General features: G+C 37.6%; 2 protein-coding genes across 3 annotated transcripts; both read left to right on the forward strand.

Moving 5' to 3' along the window:
• Window positions 1–4,633: 4,633 nt before the first annotated feature.
• Window positions 4,634–8,256, forward strand: LOC137723175 (uncharacterized). The gene is made up of 5 exons (XM_088692100.1): window positions 4,634–5,701; window positions 5,828–5,929; window positions 6,318–6,384; window positions 7,075–7,259; window positions 7,938–8,256. The coding sequence occupies exons 1-5, from the start codon at window positions 5,333–5,335 to the stop codon at window positions 8,040–8,042; spliced, it is 828 nt and encodes a 275-aa protein (XP_088548226.1). The 5' UTR covers window positions 4,634–5,332; the 3' UTR covers window positions 8,043–8,256.
• Window positions 8,257–15,118: 6,862 nt separating this feature from the next.
• On the forward strand, window positions 15,119–23,386 carry LOC137723141 (S-adenosyl-L-methionine-dependent methyltransferases superfamily protein). Of its 2 annotated transcripts, none has more exons than XM_068462311.2 (16): window positions 15,119–15,541; window positions 15,626–15,727; window positions 15,832–15,898; window positions 15,986–16,167; window positions 16,352–16,606; window positions 17,387–17,470; window positions 17,568–17,615; window positions 17,720–17,784; window positions 18,493–18,541; window positions 19,728–19,986; window positions 20,509–20,630; window positions 21,130–21,210; window positions 21,329–21,403; window positions 22,036–22,220; window positions 22,324–22,474; window positions 22,814–23,386. In XM_068462311.2, exons 1-16 carry the CDS (start codon window positions 15,194–15,196, stop codon window positions 23,009–23,011), a joined length of 2,271 nt encoding a protein of 756 aa, XP_068318412.2. In that variant the 5' UTR covers window positions 15,119–15,193; the 3' UTR covers window positions 23,012–23,386. The 2 variants fall into 2 exon arrangements, with proteins under 2 accessions (XP_068318412.2, XP_068318413.2); XM_068462312.2 differs by having other exon boundaries at window positions 22,324–22,471.
• Window positions 23,387–23,405: the final 19 nt, after the last annotated feature.

Below are 23,405 nucleotides of genomic sequence, written 5' to 3' on the forward strand. Positions count from 1 at the left end.
ACGTGCTCTACACAACCTCAGGGTCACAACCATATTTTTAGAAAAAATTTTGGACCCCGCACGCGCCCCCACGCGCCAGCACAGGCACGGACCTACGCGCCCCCACGCGCGGCCACGTGCACAGCACACTGACGGCGTCAGTTGACGCCGTCAGGAATATTCCGTCAACTAACGGAATATTCCGTTAGACTTAACCCCTGCCGTCAGGAATATTCCGTTAAACTTAACGGAATATTCCTGCTTCTTCTCCGGCCAGCCCCCGACGCCGGCGCCGTCGCCGTCGCCGGCACCGTCGCCGGAAAACCTGCAAATCGCTATAACTCTCTCGTTTCTCCACCTTTTTCCACGTTTCTTGCACCAAATTAAAGCCCTAAGCTAGTAGAACATGTCCCAACAAGTTTTAAGGGCTAAAACCACGAGATTATACCTGTCCAAAAACTCCAAGCTCGGCCAACCTCGAACCAGGCCCTCCCGACGTCCAAAGTCGTCCAACGAGCTACTCCGACGCTCCTGGGAACCTCACAAACACAACCACGAGCTCAGAAAACCCAAAAACTTAATGTACAAGCTTTGCATGAACAGTACCCCAAAACGGAGTTTAAGAAATCGACGTGAAAACATCGATGTTCTTACCTGAAAAGGGTATATTCGTGCTCCCCTCGACCTCACGATCACAAATCCACCCTTGGTTTCCTCGATCTGCTACGGGATAATGGTTCTTGGTGTGTGTCCGTACATGTACAGTGGCAAAAGGGAGCTCGGGGGAGAGGGAGACAGGGAGAAGACAGAGGGAGAGAGAGCAGTGTCAGTGTGTGTGTGTGTGGGAGTGTGTGTGTGGTCCAACACATGCCACACCACACAAAACAACCCACAACGTGACAAAACAACCTAAGGGCAAAAAAGTAATTTCACACGTGCGTTTAATAATCCCGGGACGGGATGTCACATTTTGTCTTTTTGAATGTCTAAGCATGCATTATTTGACGAGTTTTTTTTTTTGGTCAATATGGTGCAAGTATGAATTACATGCTAGCCATGTAAGGATCTCAAGTTCACCATGCCATGAATTTAATGAATTAGTGTAAAAACAATCAGACAAAGGTACAAATTAATATAATAAGAGATACTTTGAGATGGCACAAACTGATATAATTGTAAAAGATACTTTGAGATGCAACATAAGAAAATTGAAACTTCATGGTCCCATTTTGAAATACTTATACTGTGCATTTGATGTAGAAGTATGTGGCAGGAAAAGAAAAACTCTTCCACCTAGTGGTAATCACTATCAACCAAACTTTATATCTGCAAAAACTTTAGCTTAAATTGTTCAATCCTTTTTCAAACTGCAGTTAAATAATTATCCTACCTTCCCAAACTCCCTACATTATTCGTATTTTAGCACTCACGACCACAAACTGAATGATCAGCATTCAAACAAATATAATTGGCAATGCATGCACATTCAGACACACTAGCATGTACTTCATTTTTGCCTTCCTTATCAACTATACTATTATATACAACGAATTCACCATCATGTGATGTTCCGATCCACTAAAACAATGACATGTGTTAATTCGCACATATAATTAATTTACTACAACGGAATATCACAATAACGTTAAATTCGTTTCATAGGTCCAACTTTCAGACGCTGAAACTAATCACTTAAATAGAGTTGTGTTTACCAACTAAATTACTGAAAGAATTAAGCCTATCAGTATCACATGGTCCTCTATCAGATGTTTCTGTACGTAATAATGTTGGAGTTCGTTTGCAAATTGTCACATATTGTCACATCCCGGCCCGGGGGGACCACTTTCCGGGCCCGCACCACCACCGTAACACGATATTGTTCGCTTTGGGTTTGCAAATTGTCACATATTGTCACATCCCGGCCCGGGGGGACCACTTTCCAGGCCCGCTCCACCACCGTAACACGATATTGTCCGCTTTGGGCCCCGACCACGCCCTCACGGTTTTGTTTCTGGGAACTCACACGAGAACTTCCCGATGGGTCACCCATCCTGGGAATACTCTCTCGCGCTACTCGCTTAACTTCGGAGTTTCAATGGAACCCGAAGCCAGTGAGCTCCCAAAAGGCCTCGTGCTAGGTAGGGATGGGAATATACATTTAAGGATCACTCCCCTGGGCGATGTGAGATGTCACACATATCGTTAGTGTACATATTATCAAGATACTTGATATTATATTCTTCGTATTAATAGTAATTTGGTCTGAATAATACTTATCTCTTCAATTTGAATTTGACTTATGCGGGCAGTTTCTTAACTTCCTAATACCTGTTGGGAAGGGATACTTAGTATCCTATATAACACCAAAGAGGTCAGACACGAAAAGATAGGATAATAACATACATCTGCTGCATATACTATACTTATCATTTGGAAGAGAAAGCATGCAAAAGTTCCTAGAATTCAATTCGGTGGTGGAACTTTGAATTATAGATAGTTGGATCCTGAGGAACGGAAACTTGTTGAATTACAAGCACAGAATAGAGGTGCAATTCTGTCTTTAAAACACTGCAAAATTTACAAGCCTCTATCTTTTCAATCAAGTCAGTTTTCCTACTTTCTTGTTTCTTTTAGTTCACAATATTACAATTATACAATATTAGATTATAGTTATTTCAATTGTTTATTATAATTTGTTATCAATAAAGTTGTATTCTGATTGTTTTGTTCCAACACTTCATTCGCTCCTGTGTTGATGAGAGTCCTTCTCTCTGACTGAGAGCTTTTCTCATCGTTTATGTGAGGGTTTTCCAATTTCGGTTTTCCGTGCAGCGCTCCTAGCCATGTCCAGGGTCGGTGGCCGTCCCTTCCTTCTTCTTTTTGTTTTTCCTTTCCTTACTTTCTCTTACTGTTGTCCCCCTGCTATCCATCCCGACCACCCCACAAGCCATTGATCTTACTCGACTATGTCCTCAAATTCATTTTCTTTTCTCTAATCACTATTATCTCTCCATCTTCACGTCCCTTATCTATCCTTTGCATTTCTTATCGCTCTTTTCACCCGCACTGATTTCATACCAAATTGGATTGCAATCACTTTTGACTACGATCTGTTGCGGTCTATTTGGAAGGTGTGTAGAGTTGCGATGTTCACACCAGCTCAGGTGTTTGCACCACCACTTTCTTTTGATCTGCCTTTGTTGGCAGTGCCGCTTGTGGGATTCCCACTAGCTTGGGTAGCGATCGGAAAGGTATTCCTTGCTAGGTGATGGAGTCCCCTCCTTCCATCTTTGAGGAGTTGTTTGGTTGGATTTCTAGCGTTCGAATTCGTGGGGGTCAGTTTTCTGCGCTGATCCTGAAGTGTTGCGGCGGCGGTAGTAGCATAAATCTAGGGCTTTTTTCGTTTTGTACTGTTTTTTAGCCTTTTTTGTTTAGATTCTTGGTGTTTTGTTTGGAAGGTCCATTTTTCCTTTGTGCACTTGGTTTGGGGCTTTGTTGTGTAAATTTTATGTTGGTAATAAGTGTAGAATGATTTATTACTCGACCAAAGTTTTTGGTTTCACAAGAAATGAGCGTAGAATGATCTAATTACTCGTAGAGATCGATAACAATCACATTAATTTCGATGCCTTTTAGTACTAGTGAAATTAATCATAAGATTAATGAAACCAAAAGAAATAAAAGCTATAATTTGCCAAAAACAATTATGTAATAAGAATTCGGCTTACTCAAAGTCGTTGGAACACTTCCATTAATTCCCCATTCGCAGCTTTAAACTAAAGTCTTGCATGTTTCAACTTTCTCAAAGTACAAAATTAGAACTATGCTTAATTAAAAAGGAAAACGAATGAAAATAGCTTGAAAATTTTGAGTTTTAACGATAATGATAAAATAAAAGGTAAAGTAAATAGTACCAGAATTGACTTGTTAGTGTAAAAATATGGTTTTTCGTTAAAGTGAACAGTACCGCATGCTTTTCGTTAAAACTCCCTAATTAAAATGATATATGTGGAAGTCTTGTTTGAACATTTATCATTTGCATGCCACGCATTGCTTGTTTAATTTGATGAGTGTTAGCTTTATATATTTCATAAACAACTAAAAACACTAACTTGAAAGAATCCATAAATTATGCTCATTTGATGAAGTACTCGAAGTCAACACGGCATGTAGGAAAGATGAACTATCTTGGATAGAACCGTGCGGAATAGGCTAAACCATAGACTTCTCCTTCGGTGGAAATCGTATTGGAATTCTACGGAATAATGTGTTAGTTGACCAAAATCTTCTGCACACTCAACACTCCCTTATACTTGAACTAATGGGGCATTCATATGGGTATCGTTTGGTACGTGGGATGGGACGGAATAGAGTGGGACAAGGCGTTCCGTCCCACGTTTGGTGTGCCTAAAACGGGTGGAACGAGCTGTTCCACAGGACGAGTTTTGGGTGAATTTTCGTTCCACCTCACCCCCCTGGAACGACTCGTTCCACATCCGTGGAACACAAAATTATAACCTCTCCGTCTCCTTCTTCTTCCTCCTTGTTTCCATCCGAGGGCATCTTTGCTCCCGCTCCGTTCCGTTCTGTCCTGTCCCGTCCAGTCCCATTCCGTTCCGTCCCGTCCCGTCTGCATACCAAACGATACCATGAGTTTTCTGTGTGTTGTGAGTAGGGACCTTAGCCTTGTATTTATATGACTTAACCCTAATGAATCTTCCCATCATAATGTCATTAGGATTCCTCACAGTCCAAGGATAATTGATACACCAAATCTCATTCCAAATATGATAGAATTAGGAGCCCTTATATTTCCCAAGGAAATTCGGAATATATTAATTTTACTTAGGATACAAGCTATAGCTATTAATTAAATCCTAATCTTATTTAAATTCCAAGCATTCTTTAAATTAACTGTATAGATCTATTAACCGTTGGATTATGGTCCAACGTCCAACAATAAGTTCATAGAAAACACCAAAGAGCTCCTCTCACCTTGGTACATCATTTTACGCATGTTGGCCTAAAATCCTCCCACGTAGCAAATTGATGTTCGGTGGCCTTTCAGCTGGCCTGAACGCAACATACAAGCTCTGTGCATGCATAACAATCCCCACGTAGCAAATTGAAATTCGGTGGCCTTTCAGCTGGCCTAAACGCAACATGCAACAAGCTCTGTGCATCCATAACAATCCCCACGTAGCAAATTGATGTTCGGTGGCCTTTCAGCTGGCCTAAACTCGCGGCAAACATGCAACAAGCTCTGTGCATGCATAACACCTAGCTCGCATTCGGTGCTTATAAAACGAACCCAAAACAACTGCAAAAACGCGCACATAGCTGAAGCAGAAAAATGGGGAAGGCGAAGCAGTTAGCACAAGTACTAGGATCACTAGAGGGTTTCACAACCAAAGAGAATTGGGACAGGTTCATCATCGCCATCCGAGACGGCAACTATGCCTTCGAGTGGTACGAGGACTGGTCCGAGCTCCAAGGCCCACTGCTGTCCAATCTCCCAAAGCCCGAGTCCCAAACCCTACCGCTGCAAGTACTCGTGCCCGGTTGCGGTACTTCCCACCTGTCTGAGCACCTCTATGATGCCGGATTTAAGGCCATCACCAACATTGACTTATCTGAGGTCGCCATTTCCGACATGCTGCGCCGCAATACGCGTATACGCCCTGGTATGAAGTGGCAAGTCATGGACGTCACTGCCATGCAGGTACTTACTATAATTAATCACGATCCATTAATCGACTCGAAATTGGAAACAAATAAAGAGCTAGCGAGTTTGTCCGAATTAATTGAGTGCTAATTATTGTTTAATCATGGCTTAATTTCACTACAGTTCGAGGATGAGAGCTTTGACGTTGTTGTTGATAAAGGCGGCCTAGATGCTTTGATGGACCCAGAGTTTGGCGTGCAGATGGGCAATCAATATTTACAAGAGGTGTCTTGTAGAACTTTGTAATACTGTATGGCGTCGCGTGTGTACGTATTTGCAGAGAGATTTTTAATGTACTTGCAAATCCGAACACAAGCTGGTGCACAATACGTTATAATATAATATCATAGCATAAGGCGTTTATAATATAATTTATTATATAATTGTAGAATATCACTTCATCTATATTATGATGCGTGGTGTACCGAAATGTGCTACGAGTAGACTAAAGAACATTTCACATATGCATGCATGGCAATCAACGTATATATTTCTCCTCACACAAAGTTTCCCATTTGGATGAAATGATCACCTGAACCGTTAATTTAATTTTTCTCACTAAGTAATACTAATTAGTGGTTGGTTTCTCATAAAGATTATTTTTTTCTTCCAGGTTAACAGAGTTCTAAAGTTTGGGGGCAAATTTATTTGCTTTACTTGGGCGTGGTCTGATGTTCTAGGTGCGTAATGTCAAGCTTTATAACTTCCTATTCATTCTTCATGGTGTAGGCAATTGAGTAAGGACGTCGTGTCTAATGAAACACGTAACATTTCACAATAGAGAAAAATTTCAATGTGCTCAGAACACAGAATGATACATCACGTATCTTTATACAAATGGTGGATCTTGCGTTAAAGTAATAGCATAAAAATATAATTTATCATCACTTATATAATAACACGTAATATACTACTTATATTACGGGCATGGGAAAAAAATTTCTCTTTGCAATGGGAGAAAATTTGAGTTCTAGAAGATTTATTCTGAGTTGAATATAGTAATAAATGACCAATAATTTGAAAGAGGAAAATTAAACTAGATGGGTCCAACATTTTTTTGATTCGAAGGGTCCGACGATCAATAGAATTTACCTAACGTTACAAGAATCAAACTCATAACCAGTGTGGATGACCTTAGAACTTATTGTCGGAGTCGAACAATACAATGTTCCACCACTTACTCCCTTTGGAGTGCCAAAACTTTACAGAACTTTACAGAAGGTCAATTGGGTCGGCAACATGTCACATAGATGTACAAATGTTGCTTGCTTAATTCTCCTATATCTTTGGAGATGCTCGTGTCTTCGATTACGGATAATATAAATGTACGTGCAGTGCTTGTCTATCACTTGCTATATGCATATCTCCAGGTTCGCTTTTCTCCACCTTCCGCTTCGGCTGGAAAATGGGCTTTCATGCCATTCCTCTGAACCTGTCTACCAAGCCTAAGGGCCATAACCTTCAAACCTTTATGATGGTGGCTGAAAAAGAGATGCCTACTGCACTGCATCAAATTGCAGTATCTTCACTCAAAACTGCTTCTCATGAAAATCAGGTAAAATATAGTTATTTATTGGGAGTTTTAACGAAAAACCTACGGTATTGTTCACTTTAACGAAAAATCACATTTTTACACTAAAAAGTCAATCCTGGTATTATTCACTTTACTCTTTATTTTGTCCTTATCATTAAAACTCAAAGTTTTCAAGCCATTTTCATTAGTTTTCATTTATTTATTTTAATAAGGGTATATTTTTTATTTATAATATTTAGACGTCTTGATGTCTTAATTAATTTTTCTTACTTAAAAAAATACGTGACATCTTTTGATTTGGTCAAAATAAAAAAAAAATTGATTATATAGGGTGTATTCATTAGCAAGTACGTATTATCCATCTAAAAATGTGACTATCAGTAGAATTTGAGAAATCTTCTATGCGGACATTATTTTTACACATCCTTTTCTTCTTCTGCATACTCTTGATTATTTCGGTTCATCGATTCTTCTTTAATTTATTTAATCTAACGTCTACAAATAAGTACACGTGGAGAAAAAAACGTGTGGGAAAATTATTTCTCTAAAACTAATAGCTAGACTTTCATTTTTTAATGTGAGATTCACTCGCACTGTATATAGTATGTGGATTGATGACACAAAATAGTTTTATTTTTTAAAATAAATTTTATTTTGGACCAATTATTATTTCTCATAATCTTTGGTTTGTGATTTTAGGGCTGTAGCTTCCAGCTTGAAGCTTTTGAAACTGAGAACCGAATTCGTAGAGAATGCTCTACTTCTGGTACTACTGGTGGTTCTGATGCTGCTCTGCGCGCTTGAAGATCAATGGAGCGGCTGGGTCCGTAATTAAGTATAATAATAAGGTGGATTTACCACCATGGATATGAATACATATCCTCTATGTAATGAATAAGGTCTCTCTTTTATTTTGTGTGTTTGTAATAAGAATATGGTGGATGTACCATCAAAATTCCTTTGTTAAGGAGGAATAAAAAGTATATATATATATGCACTAGTTTTGTTTGTTATGTAATTTGTTGTTCTCCTTCCCTTACGAAACACAGTATTTAGATACGAGACTCACACTAACTGTAAATTGGTTTCGAAACAGATTTTGTATTGGGTTCGGCTTATTCAAGTTCTACGCTTGAAAGAAACAAACCAAGCTTAATTTAAGTTGTTTAAGAAACAACTCAAACTTAAATATTGATATCTTTGATTCGTCTTTTCACTCAAACTAGGATTGGTCGTACAATCTCGACACATCATGATAAGTTAAAATTGAATTTAAATGATTGTCGCATGCTGCCATTTGGGGGAACAATACTATTCATAAAGCCACTAAGTTCCTCCCTAAACTTGTATAATTGACGTCCGGTTTCTCTCTAAGAGTTTACTGTCGTGAAGATATCTTGTGTTAATAATATAAAACATATAAAAACAGCATATTCTTATGCCATCGGCATAGACCACACAACTTAAGAATTCATCATTATGATGATATCCCGTGACAATTACAAAATATGTGAAAAAATACACATATTCATATAAAGTGATACACTTATCATGTATTTGTCCTTTATCCATGCCTTAAAGGCTGGACTAGAACTTCCCCAAGTCACTGTCCTTGAATAGGCAAAAATAACGGAGATTCATGAAGAAGTATTGCGCTATTTGCATGTGAGTGGTATTATTGGATTGATCATTTGGTGGGAAATTTTCTTCATTTTAGATATCATCATTTGTATGGCAAACACAATTAGGTTTCCTTAATAATAAATCGATAGTAAGAATAGCATTACTTGAACGAATGATGCGTGTAATTTCTTATCCTACTATAGTACTACTCATCTATTTCGCTTCAACCAAATGACCTCTTTCCCTTTAGACCATCTTCAACCTTTGGGTTAAAACCTAAAATTTTTAGCCCAAAAAAATTAGGTTTTAAACCAGAAATAGTTTTTCTCCTTCAACCCTTTTGGGTTAAATTTTTAGCCCGAGATTATTAAAAAACGAATTTAGGATAATTTCTTTCTTAGAGTAACTTTAAAAAAAAAAATATATAGATTATCCTAAGTTAATTTTATGAACATTTTAATCTCAAAATATTTAGATTCCAATAAATCTTGAAAAATCACTAAACCAACACCATGAAATCTGTTGAACACTATGAAAGAATATGTGTCACATCTCGGCCCGAGCCCCCACCACATCCCAGGCTCGACTCCACCGTAGCACGATATTGTTCGTTTTGGGCCCTGACCACGCCCTCACGGTTTTGTTTCTGGGAACTCACACGAGAACTTCCCAGTGGGTCACCCATCCTGGGAATGCTAATAAATATTGAAAAATCACTAAACCAACACCATGAAATCTGTTGAACACTATGAAAGAATATGTGTCACATCTCGGCCCGAGCCCCCACCACATCCCAGGCTCGACTCCACCGTAGCACGATATTGTTCGTTTTGGGCCCTGACCACGCCCTCACGGTTTTGTTTCTGGGAACTCACACGAGAACTTCCCAGTGGGTCACCCATCCTGGGAATGCTAATAAATATTGAAAAATCACTAAACCAACACCATGAAATCTGTTGAACACTATGAAAGAATATGTGTCACATTCCGGCCCGGGCCCCCACCAAATCCCAGGCTCGACTCCACCGTAGCACGATATTGTCCACTTTGGGCCCCGACCACGCCCTCACGGTTTTGTTTCTGGGAACTCACACGAGAACTTCCTAGTGGGTCACCCATCCTGGGAATGCTCTCGCCTGAACTCGCTTAACTTCGGAGTTCTGATGGAACGCGAAGCCAGTGAGCTCCCAAAAGGCCTCGTGCTAGGTAGAGATGGGAATATACATATAAGGCTTACATGATCCACTCCCCTGGGCAATGTGGGATGTTACAATATGAAACACATAAAATATTTTTTTTTAAATTACTTTAGTTGTTAGATTTAAATTTTGACCATTAGATATTTTTTCTTATCGTTGGATTTGGTCAAATTAGATCTTAACCGTTGGATTCAATGAATTTATAAATATAAAATTTTAAAAAATATACATATATAGTGGGTCAACCCCGCTAACCCAGGGGAATCTTAGGCTAAATTTGCCTCAAAAATGAGTTTTAAGTTTTAACTCATATTTGTCTAGGGGTGGTTCGGTATGGGATCCCAAACCGAAAATGGGATCCCCAATTCCAAACTGAAAATTTTAGGGACAAGAATTTGAAGACCAATCCCAAACCAAAATTTTGGTATTTCGGGATGGTTTGGTATTCCCAAATTTCATACAAATTGAAATAGCAATCATACATACCAAGTTAAATTAACATGCAACCAAAATAAAATAAGTAACAAACCCAAAAACAAAAAAAATAAGTTACAAACCTAATATGTTTAAAAACTAACAATACAATTTTTTTGATTTCGTGTTGAAGAATTAGACACATTTGTGGGAGGTTCGTACCTACAAATGTCGCGATAAAGGGCTATAGTTACTACATGTAGACCACACCAATTATATTGCTACTAGTATTTAGCAACAATTCAAATGTATAATTATACATACGTTATATATTATTTATTTTCGGTTCGGTATGAGATTACCAAAAGATTGAGTAGACAATACCGAATCTCATACCAAAATTTCCGGATCGATTCAGTATTTCATCTTGAAAATTTCAGGAATTTTGGGTTGGAGTTTTTTTGGTTTGGGATCGGCATTTTTGGTTTGGTTTAGGATTTTCAGGAATTTTTTCCAGCACTATATTTGTCCCAAGAGTTAGAGCAAGTTGGAATAAGTAGAACCAAATTTGAGTTTTACTATAAGAAGACTTTGGATGCAGTCCCTAGCTATCAATATTTTTTTACTGAAGCCTTATTGGTTTTCAATTTTTGATCGAAATCCCTGAAATTAATGTGATAATTTATTTCTATGTATGTTACTATATTTTTTAAATTAAAAATTGAAATTTATAGTTGTTTATATTAATGAGATTTTAAATAAAAACCCATAATTTGTGAGAATAAAAATATTAAAATATAAATTATACTATTGTGTTATATATATATATATGTGTGTGTGTGTGTGTGTGTACGAAAAGAAAAATACACTTGTGAGAAATGTAGAATGAGATTTTTGGAGTGCCAATAACATTTTCATATGTGTGTGTGTGTGTGTGTGTGTGTATATATATAAATATGGGTACATTCATCAAAATTAACAAAAACATTATTGTACCAAAACATATGTACATTCTTCAAAACCACACAAAAAAAGTAATAGATATTAAGCTTAATAACATTAGTAAATATCTTCGATTAAACTTGACATGGATACATTCTCAAATCAAAAGAAAATAATGTACCCATATAAGTTTAAAAATAGATTAGAGAAAAATTGAATAGATTTTATATAAAAAAAAATGTGACAACCCGTCCCTAAAATTTCATTTTTATTTATTTTAATCGAGGGAATTGACGAAAATGCCCTTAGAGGCAAGGGTATCGACTTCCATTGATCAACGTGTTCTGAGACGTACGAAATATTCTTTTAGTGTATTCCTAAAGTACTCGGCAATATGGGCGCGTAGGGCATGCAAAAGTGGATTTTGAATAATGGTGTGACCAATTATTATTATTTTATATTTTTTCATAAGTACTATTATATTATGGGAAGATTATATTTGGTAAGAAAGGAGATAAAGAAATGAAGAAACAGAAGAGAAGGGGAGGACTGCTGCCCAATCAAACGAGGAAGCTGAAAGGGCTGCTGCACAATCAAGAAGATGAGAGAAGTGAAGGACCAACTAGAGAAGAGAGCAAGGAAGGGAAATGAGGGAGATGAGATGCGCTGGATCTCCTTGACCTGTTTGTTCCTTATCGGACTCGCGCGACCCGACGGTTTTCCATCATTTTTCCGTTGATTTTCCTGCGACTCGAACCTCGCCACCACCTGAAAATGAATCATCATCCTTCCCTTTTCCAATTCCATGCAAAACCCAATTCTTTTAACCCCAATTTGAGGGGAATTGAGCTATCAAACTCATGGGGGTTCCGAAGGTTGCCACGGCGGAAGTCGCCATTTGTGAAATGTTTCTCTTCAACTACCACCACCAAAATACTCCTCAAAAGGTCAGGAACAAAGCCCAATTAGTGGTTGGAGCGTCAAAGTTGATTTGAGGACGAATCACCAAGCCAACACCCAAAGTATAGGGTTCTGACGGGTTCATAGCAATTTGGAGCTTTTCTCGGCCAAATTAGACTTGGTCGCAGGTATAAAACTTGCTTTAATCATTGAGATCTTCATTTCTGTGAAATTTTGGAAATAGTTGGATTTTCCGACGAGTCGGGGTGGCCGACCGCCACCCACGACGGTGGGTGGCTAGGGGGTCGTCGATGTCATTCTTAGGCTAAATTAGATGCCTTGAGTTCAGTCTTGGTAATTGTATGAGATGGGTTGATGGTTGGAACCTAAATTCTCTACGTTACGTTATTTGGTAAAAGTGTGAATCGACGATCTGACTGTTAGATTGTCACCAAACTTTAATACATTGTAGTACGTAATATTTAAGGACCATAGAAACTTAGAGATCGGTTATCCAACGTACGAATCTTCCCGAATTGGATTTGTAAGTTCATAAAATAAAATGTTGATCGCCACTTGGTTTTGGCAATTGGCGGAAATCCGACCGTTGGATCGTAATGAAACATTAGGACGTTGTTCTAGGAACATAATGTGGATCCTTGCAAGTAACGGATCGGAAATCCGTGATGGAAATATTCCGGACTAAATTACGTAGGGATGTGTTTTATGTAAATTATGTATTCTATCGGTAAGAACTCTGAGACGTGATTTGATAATTGTTCTAGGCGACGTTGGTTCGTGATGTCTTGATATTAAACCTAGGAAGTCGTAGCGCGAACCTCAGGTGAGTGGGTATTTTCCTTTCTATCGTATATATACACATGATTGATAATTCCACATATATTTTAAGTTGACTTATGCATATTACCTACATATAATTACTGTGAATGCTTTGAAGTACTACTGCGAACTACGAATGACTTGATCCATGTTTAGGGTAAGTAGGCAGTCTAACGAAACGTTAGATGCATCCATACAATAAATGAGACTAAATAATTGAGACAATAGCTTTGTTTGGGGAATTGAGCAATGTGAGGGACATTGGTGGAAAATGTGACATTTAACCTTATGTTTTGGTGGTTAAATGTTGGTCATAAATTAATGTGTGAATAATCAAGAAATTGAAGTAAGGAAATGTAAGTAATGATAGTTAAAGTGTCTAGTTGGGCTTATCATCGATAATTATTCCCGAAGATAATAGTTCGGGAGTAGGGCGTTATAGCTTATGCATTTTATGCCATATTATGTATATGTATATACTTGAAAATGTTATGACATGGTTGAGTATTAGATTGCATCATGGTGTATCCATATGTATATTACCTGCACATAATTATTGTGAACGCTTTGAAGTGCAAAGGTGAACACAGGACATCCAGGTAAGTTTAGGTGAGTTTATGGTATTAGTTGGAATGATGGAGTTATGGCATAACTACATGTATATTTTAGGCAACTCCGACTTTGTTGCACAGGTTGTAATAATAGGCAACTCCGACACTGTCGTACAGGTTGCCCATGAGTCGTATATGTTATAATAGATGCAATTGAGCTCATAAACCTGCACCCTGGTGTTAGTGCTCCCGCCCGTGGCCAAGGCACAATCCTTCACGTGATGTTCACCTCCTGCACTTTACGCTCACCTTGGATCTAAGGTAGGTGCACAGTCCTGTCATATAGACCACTATAGGTGGTTCCGACTCGTAGGTGACTCACGATTATTCGCAGTCTTCATGTGATTGTAGCACTTGAGCGTATTTATTTACACTCAATCCTGTCGTACAGACCACTAGAGGTGGTTCTGACTCGTGTGCATGGATATGTGATGAGCTATGGGTTCAGTCGTACATGCCACAATAGGTGGATTCGGCTGACATATTACTTCCATGAAATTATTTCACCTGGTTTACTTATTTCATTATGTTGAGATGTTGGGCATGGCATACATGTGGATTTTGCTAATTGATATGTATTCTATTTTCTGAGAAATTATTTAAGTTTTACGGCGAATGGTTATTACTTTTGTTAAGTGTAATGGTTTTGAAGAGCTTGTTTTCGTCCACTCACATTTTATGTTTTGCGCCCCTCTAGGTTTTAGTAGCAAAATTTCCGTATCGACGAGGATTCGTGACACTTCTCAGTACATGTGGCTTCTTATGATGGTATAACCATTATTTTTATTTTGCTGTACTTTACTTATGCTTTGTATCACGTGTGAATGGGTCCATAACCGCTCACCCAACACTCGTTTAGTGAGGCACTTTTAGGTTTAAAATTTATTCATAGTTTACGCATTATCACACTTTATGACTTCGTTACCTTCCAGGCGTCGCTCAACACAGCTCGATTTGGAGTTCTAGTGGACATTCCGTGTCGGGGTGTGTCAAAAATGATACATTTTACATATAACAAATTGATATATTTAAGAATGGGTGCATTTTAAGATTAAAACTTGAAAAATAATTACATGAATGGGTGCATAAAAGATTAAAAAATTGAAAACATTTTATATAAAAGCTAATGGGTGCAATTATTAATTTTGGAAATGTTTTGAATGTACCCATTAGCTTTTTTATAAAATGTTTTCAATTGAAAATTCAATTACCGTGCAAACTTATTCTAATTTATTTATTTATTTTGGAAATATTTTGAATTGAAAATTAGTTAGGAGTTTAATAAAGTTGTGAGGATTAAAATTCTAAATCAATTATTAATTTTTATTTTAAAAAAGTTATCATTGCGTAACTTGGATTAAAATCTTATACTCTACAAACCAAGCCCCAAATAAACCCAGACAGAGCAGAGAGAGAAGCCGCAAAAATGGGGAAGAAGGAGCAGTTAGCAGAGCTACTCGGAACCCTAGGAGACTTCACCAGCAAAGAGAACTGGGACAAGTTCTTCACCATCCGCGGCACCGACGACTCCTTCGAGTGGTACGCCGAGTGGTCCGAGCTCAGAGATCCTTTGCTCTCCCACCTCCCTCCCCAACCCCAAATTCTCGTCCCAGGCTGCGGCAGCTCCCGCCTCTCCGAACACCTCTACGACGCCGGCTTCACTTCCATCACCAACATTGACTTCTCCAAGGTCGCCATTTCCGACTGCCTCCGCCGCAATGTTCGCCACCGCCCCGACATGCGCTGGCGCGTCATGGACATGACCGCCATGCAGGTAATCCTCACCAATTTTAACTCTTTTTAACTCAATCGTCATCGAATGATTTGAATGACCGGATTATCGTTGCGAAATTTACAGTTTTCGGAGGAGGCATTTGATGTTGTAGTTGACAAAGGTGGATTGGATGCCTTAATGGAACCAGAGATGGGGCCTAAGCTTGGGGATCAGTATTTATCAGAGGTTCCTTGGAATTATTTTCATATTTAATTTTATGTTGTCAATAATTTAGTTTCATTCGTAATCGGAAATTGTTTGTTGAGTGGCATTGTATTGGTATTTTCCAGGTGAGAAGAGTTTTGAAGTGTGGGGGGAAATTTGTTTGCCTTACACTGGCAGAGTCACATGTTTTAGGTATTACTTAATTGCTTTCGGTTCTGCATTGGGTATATTCAAGTAAAATTCTTAACTCTTAATTATCTTGTGGTACTGCAACTCCAGCTTTGCTTTTCTCGAAGTACCGGTTTGGGTGGAAAATGGGTATTCATGCCATAACTCAGAAACCGTCTAGTAAGCCAAGCCTTCAAGCATATATGGTGGTTGCTGAGAAAGAGGTTTCCAGCGTGTTGCAGGATGTCACAATATCTGTCAATAAGTCTTCTTTTGCTTGTAGGGGAAGTCAGGTAAAATACCCGACCTACATGCCTTATTTACCCATAATTCTTGCACAATAAAGGTTACAACTGAATAACTAGTTGGTAGTAGGGAGTGCAATTTGCAATCTTTCTTTTATGGTGTAAGCTTGGTTTCATAAATTGGTAATCCAGTTTCTTGAAAGATTGACAGAAGCTTTTTGTTGTGGATTAGGCTTCTGGACTTCTTGAAGCTGTTGATAAGGAGAACCAAATTCGTAGAGAATACTCCCTTGGTTCGGATGTATTGTACTCTCTTGAAGAGTTAAATCTTGGAGCTAGAGGGGATTTGACTAAACTTTCCCCAGGCAGTCGTTTTCAGCTTAATTTGGGCGGTGGATCCCGTTTCAGTTACAGAGCTGTAGTTCTTGATGCTCAGGAATCATCTGGTCCATTTGCGTATCATTGTGGGGTTTTTATTGTGCCTAAGGTTTGTATTTGTGAACTTCTCTGGTTATTGCACATTTGCACTGTATTGTACCATAGTGCACTTACACACATAAATGTAATGAAAATTTTGAACCAAATAGAGTTATTTTGACCCAAGTCTTCTGCAACCCTTTAATGGAAATGCAAAATGGAAGCATAATAACTTGTCAAATTACATATGCTGCATGTATAATGTTACCTGACTTTTATGAAATGGGTTTGTCTCATGAAACCACAGTTGATACTAGTCCTGACCGTTACATGCTTGTTATTCTGGCAATGCATCTTGCTTTCAGTTGGCTGTAGTGTTGTGCCATTCAAGTATCCAACATTGGGTCTATCTTTCATCCATCACCTTGCCTGGTTTGTTAAGAAATTAAGAGACATATCTCCATGAAAACATCTCTTTCGCTCTCTCAGGTCTCCAGTAACTAAGATAAATGTTTTAGGATATTGTATGATGTGCATTAAGGATTGTTTGTACAGTGGGCTATTCATATCGAGTTCTGCCATATTTTGGGAAAATGTGTAGCTATAAGGTATATTGAAACACACTTTCACTTATTAGTTGTCATGGTTGTCTTTTTGAAAAAAAAGAATAGAGAGGAAGACGTTGACAAACAGAGTCAATTTTATATGCTTGCGGGGCTCAAATCTACGAGAACATCATAACAATTTTACGATTATATCGTGTGTAATTCATCTCCAATCTAATATTTTCTCTGTATTCTTAATTTGTCTATTAGTTCCTGTTAAATAAATAAGTAAATTTACATTTCAGACTCGGGCTCATGAATGGCTATTCTCCTCTGAAGAAGGACAATGGATGGTAGTAGAAAGCTCTAAGGCAGCTCGTCTAGTAATGGTACAATTTCATCAAAGTCATAATATCTTTGTGGTCCTCATTTTGGAGGTTATTCTTTTTGTTGCTATTCTAAGCCTGATTTATATGTTGAATTAAGATTTTATTAGATGCCAGCCATGTTAGTGCCAGCATGGATGACATTCAGGTAATGCTTATTTGTCTTAATCTTTTGATGTGGCATTCTCAATTCTGGCAGTTTAACCCTATTAATTATGGCTATTTACTATCTTATTTTGGTCTCCCTTTCAGAAGGATTTATCTCCCTTGGTTAAACAATTGGCGCCTGGAAAAGATGACAATGGAGCCCAGATTCCGTATGTACTCGCATCACTTCTTTTTGTTTTATATTCCAGAACGCCAACTTAATATATATCTATGTAATATTTATAGTTTTTGGAGATGAAATGACCTGATAAAATAACATAGTTATCATCATTATTCTTGCTGTGATTTTTTCTTGTGTGCGCCTATCAATAAAATACCCCACAGATTAGTTGTTGGAGCAACCAACATAGAACACTATTCTAAGGATGCTAATACTATACTTTGAAGCACATTATAGAACTTTGGTACCTTGATGTTTTCCAAGTTGTCATGATGCAAATACTCATTACCTGCCAAAGATCATTTCTAGTATTATTAGCACTGATATATGGGTCCCAACTGCAAAAATATTAAGGTTTTTGTTTCGAAGCTGCTATTATAGGATCACTGTTACCCCCATTTCAGAATTATCAATACTTATACTCAGACAGAGGTTGTCAGTTTTAAATCGTTTAATTTAGTACAAAACTAAGAACAATTGGTCCTGTCCTGACTCAATGTCATCGGTAGGGTTGACTGTTGACTTTGTGACTTGTCTAATATGACTTACACATTAATAACGAATTGCTTTTATGTTTTCAGTTCCCTCTGGTCTTGTGGTATTGCAGCTACAAAATTTTATGATAATATGTCTGTACTCTATGGCTCAGGCAGTTATACGTTTCTTATACGTTTGTATTGGCTGGTTGCTTTTGCAGATTCATGATGGCAAGTGATGGGATCAAGCAACGAGATATTGTTCACCAGGTTTTTTTTCTTTTCTTTTTTTTTTTAACTACGAGGACGTTGATTTTACTTGTTTACAATTGGAAAAGGTTGGTGGAAATTATTAAGCAAATGCCATTACTTCTTCTATTCATAATGCAATGGAATATAAATTATGTAGATACCAGTTAAAGTATGTAGATACTAGTTGAAGTGTTACTAAATAGTCTAAATTTAGTATATAAGCATAGTTTAACAAAGTTCCACAGAATTTAACATAGTTTTCTTAAATTTCTAGAGCTTATGGTCACCTTCACCTACATAAGGTTTTGTGACTGTCTAAAGTACCTTTAGGCTTGACAGTGCTTGTTCCCTAGATAACAAGATAGTGACTCGTATTTATGTGGTAGCTTTAAACTCTGCAGTAGCCTTCGATGCCCCTATATCCTGAGTTTAGTGGTGTTTGAGCTTTGGGACTCCATAGTTTGTCTGACTTGTTGACTTGGCTGTGATTGCCCTGAGTTTGGTGGTGCTTGAGCTTTGGGACTCCATAGTATGTCTGACTTGAAAGGGACAGTGGTGTCTTCAAACATATAAACATGGCACACTTCTTTAGCTTCTTACAACTAGAACTTGCCCAGAATAAGCTCCGGTCAAAGTTCCCTATAAAGTAGGTCATAGGAAGCAACAACAAAGCATAGTCAGAGGTGCAAGGAAAACTTAAATTTCATAGTTGAATTGCTGAAATTTGTGTTTCTTATCTGATGAAACTTGTTTAAACTATCTCATCCAGGCACGAAGCGATTGAAACATTGAGAAGGCTTTCCCTCACTAAGCCTGGCTAACTGAGATCATTTAGAAAAAGTTCTCAGTTTGGTGTTACCCTTGGCCTAGCCCATTCGCTCCCCAATTGAGGCCCACCCACTAGTCCCCAGTACCAAGGTTTACCCCACCCCAACTTTGTAGGCTTGCTCCGTTCCTGATCCCATACTTTGACTGCTGGTTGCCCCTAAAGCATACAATAATACGATTCTTATAAGGTTATAATAGTTATTTCAAAATAAGGTTTGGATCCATTGTCAATATTCTGAAAAATGGATGTTGTGAAATTTATTATGAATTTCTTCATATCACACTATTCTTTATCAGCCTTTGTGTATGAGATGGATACCGATCTTCTCATGTCCTTTAGTAAATGAAAACATGTTTCGCTTGCATGCATCTGCAGGTCACATCAACAATAACTGGCCCAATTATAGTTGAGGACGTGATTTATGAAACTGTTGATGGTGATATCAGTCGCATTCTACCATCCAGAGAGTTGACATTTCGTCGCCTTGTTTTCCAAAGAAGTGAGGGTTTGGTTCAGTCTGAAGCTCTTCTATCAGAGGAAGGATCTAACAGTAAAGTTGTTGGTGAGACAAAGAGAAAAAAGACAAATTCATCTTCCAGATCTAAAAGAAAAGGAATCCAGAAAAGAAGTGGTGGTATTGAATCTATTGATCTGTCTTTGCCAATATAATTTGAATTGAGTTTCTCTCCTGCTGGTTTGTTTTGCTTCAATCATGAAATTTATATCTGTTCTAATATTAGTATCTTCTTAATTGTCTATTGATGGAACATGAAAAAGCCTTATGCTGATTAGACAAAACCTTCTGAAAAACCTACCTGCACGAATTTTCACTTCTTCTGACAAACCATTCTGAAAAACCTACCTCATGTTCAAAAGAATGTAGTATAATTCTTCTCAAAAACTAAATAGCATAGTGAATATACATGCATGTTGGAAACTTTTAAAAGTATCACTGCACCTGGTACTGGTGGGCTTGACACACGGAGTTGTAATTATCAAATTATTCTATTGTCATTGTTTTACCTATTGTAGTTTTGTAACTCTCTATCGTGTTCCATCAGCCTAATTGAAGATATCATTGTTTCTGCTGGTGTCCATTTTATCCTTTGCATTTTCCTCATTCAGTTTACTTAATTTCGTTATTTTTAATTTGAAGAAACAAGCCACCAGCTGAAGGTCTATCATGGATATTTGGCTAGTTCTTACCATACAGGGATTATTTCTGGATTAATGTTGATCTCTTCTTATTTGGAAGGCATGGCATCAGCTCACAAATCAGTAAGCATTTTATTTCTGACTATCTTTCAGTAAAAAGGTCTTGCTTGATGGCAAAAAAAAATGGATCGGCTTCTGGTTGCTTTATATTCAAAATGTGATTAAATAAAAAAGCTATTTTAATTTCCTCCTTAGCACCCTTCTAAATTCACTTTTCCTCCTTAGCACCCTTTTAAGAATGTCACCTTTAGGAGTAATTTGAATGAGGAGCTCATACAGGTAATTTTTCATCTCGGATTAGTAAAGTTTTGTTTAACTTCAATCCAGTCCGAGAAAAGAGTTAGTCTTCTCATGCCCGATGATCATGTTTTAATTTCTTTGTGTTTTAGTATTTTTTTTGAATGAAGTTTTTATTTTCTATAACATAAATTGAAAATTGTCAATCATGTTCTGACTGTAGAAACATTTATATAAGCATGGTGTTAGGCTTTAGTTTAATGAGGGCAAATTTTTATGTTCATCTATTAAATGTACCCATTCACACTGCTATATGCATTCTCAGGTTAAAGCAGTTGTAATTGGTCTTGGAGCAGGTTTACTTCCTATGTTCCTTAACAGATGTCTGCCCTTTGTGCACACTGAGGTAATTTTACACTTAAACCATCTCCCAGAAGAAAAAAAAAAAATTCAGAGTTTCGATATCGTCTTTGGTGATATAACTCATTTAGTGCAAATGCGGTAATCACTTATTATTTGTACAGGTGGTGGAGTTGGACCCTGTAGTCCTCAAACTTGCAGAAGAATACTTTGGTTTTGTTGAAGATGATTGCTTACAGGTAGTTCACTGTACATCATGCTTCTATTTGAACACCCTATGGTACCTGCACCCCCGCCACCCTATTGTTGCCCTCAACGCTCAACTAATCACTGCTAATTTCTTTATTTTATTATTTCATTTGAAGTTTGTTTTTAATAATATGTCTGTTTTAGTGATTTTCAAGAAGGTAAATTTCCATTAAAATCTGGGTGGGGAAGTAAATCTTTTGGGCTTGGAGATCACCTTTTTTAAAAATTTCGTATGCTTCTTTATGCTTGATTGCTGGACTCGATAATGAATTTACAGTTTGGTGTAAAGCGCTTTAGTTGCATGTCAGTTTCAAATTATTCTCTTTACAATCTTTGTGATAGTGTGTAAGAGTAAAACACTGACATAAGTGAATTGACGACGATTGAGGAGAGAAGCATATCAGTTAAGATGGACAAAATATTGGAAAAACATATCTCTTTAAGTTTGGTGTTCTTTTGTTTCCTTGTTTTGGAATACACATTGAGAAAGCACTTAGACGCAAACATAGCTCCTGGACATATACACAACCTGTAAATGAAATTATACTTTGTTATCCTTCGTATCTTGAAGTTGTATTGTACTCAATATGTATCATTTCTTAGATTTATTTTGGCGTATCAGGCGCACGTTGCTGATGGGATTCAGTTTGTTAGAAATATTGCAAATTCTGCTGCTTCTGATGAAACTTCTCTTGTTCAAGACAAGAAGGATGCTCAATGCAACACTTCTTCCAATGGTGATTTCGAAAGCAAGGTGATTTCAAAGGTTGACATACTTATTATTGATGTGGATTCGGCAGACTCAAGGTGAATTCAGACTGCACCTATTTTGCAAGTAAATGTATCCATATAAAAAGCAATTTGATGTTAAAGCCATCAAATTCTAATAAGTTTCATTTGTCATTTACAGCTCTGGGATGACCTGTCCTGCAGCAGATTTCGTGGACGAATCATTTCTTCAGACTGTAAAGGATGCACTTTCTGAGAAAGGTCTATTTATTATTAATTTGGTATCACGGTCGCAAGCCATAAAAGACACTGTTATTTCAAGGATGAAGGTGGTAAGAATAGGAAACTAATTTTCGTTATTGTTCATATAAAAATTCTCGTATCTCTTGTATCCAGGAGATTTGTCCTACCAATACATGTAGGCTTTAAAAGTCCTTTTTCAACTCACTTGAATTAAAAGAAAAGATTTCGGTCTGACACTGTAGGATTAGGATCGTGAAAAAAGATTGGCTCTGGTAGTTTTTCTGCTAAATCAAATTGGCTTGAAGGCTCTCGGTTTAATAATGTAGTGTTAATTTCAGTAAATCGTATTCCTGTTAGGTTGTCCACATGATAATGTGCTTGAATGGTATTCACGTACTTCTGATCTGCAATTTAATTTTGTTCTTCAGGTGTTTAGCCATCTCTTCTCCCTTCAGCTTGAAGAAGACGTCAATGAAGTTATCTTCGGTCTTTGCTCAGCTTCTTGTATCGAGGAGGTTTGCTTCCCTGAAGCCGCTCTTCAACTTGAGAAATTACTAAAACTGGAACACCCGGAGATAAGCCAAAGCATTATAAATACTACGAAGAAGTTGAGACATTTGAAGTGACTCCAATTGATTGAAGTTTTCAGAGATGATGCCTCTAAATCATGTCATTGGCGCCCGCAACTCAAACCACTTGTAAGAAGAGTCTTCAGGTTCAATTAATATTGTGAGAGGATACTCGTTAAGAATGCGCGCTGGAGCCGCGGATTGGTTCTCTTGTTCAGCTACTTGAATGCTTGTTTGGGTTACTCTGCCATCGAGATCTTGTGGGAATGATCTGTGTTGTCTGTACGAAAGTCACAAAATTATTGAGAACAATTGGTTACAATTACAAAGACAAGACTAGTGCAATGAAACGAGATATCTAGATTGTTCCAATGTTGCTACATATATTTTCTTTCAAAGCCGGCTTCAATATAATGTTATCTTTCGTTAAAACCTCGAAGTTGATATATGA

This window comes from Pyrus communis, chromosome 4 (assembly GCF_041283825.1).
Source record: "Pyrus communis isolate YQ-2024b chromosome 4, ASM4128382v1, whole genome shotgun sequence".
NCBI classification, from domain to species: domain Eukaryota; kingdom Viridiplantae; phylum Streptophyta; class Magnoliopsida; order Rosales; family Rosaceae; genus Pyrus; species Pyrus communis.

What these genes read in the sequence shown, in the direction of transcription:
- LOC137723175 (XM_088692100.1), top strand. Translation starts at nt 5,333, where the DNA reads ATGGGGAAGGCGAAGCAGTTAGCACAAGTACTAGGATCACTAGAGGGT. An exon ending in GGCGTGGTCTGATGTTCTAG is followed by an intron (nt 6,385 to 7,074) that starts GTGCGTAATGTC and finishes GCATATCTCCAG; the next exon opens with GTTCGCTTTTCTCCACCTTC. An exon ending in CTGCTTCTCATGAAAATCAG is followed by an intron (nt 7,260 to 7,937) that starts GTAAAATATAGT and finishes TTGTGATTTTAG; the next exon opens with GGCTGTAGCTTCCAGCTTGA.
- LOC137723141 (XM_068462311.2), top strand. Translation starts at nt 15,194, where the DNA reads ATGGGGAAGAAGGAGCAGTTAGCAGAGCTACTCGGAACCCTAGGAGAC. An exon ending in AACGAGATATTGTTCACCAG is followed by an intron (nt 18,542 to 19,727) that starts GTTTTTTTTCTT and finishes ATGCATCTGCAG; the next exon opens with GTCACATCAACAATAACTGG. An exon ending in TGGCATCAGCTCACAAATCA is followed by an intron (nt 20,631 to 21,129) that starts GTAAGCATTTTA and finishes ATGCATTCTCAG; the next exon opens with GTTAAAGCAGTTGTAATTGG.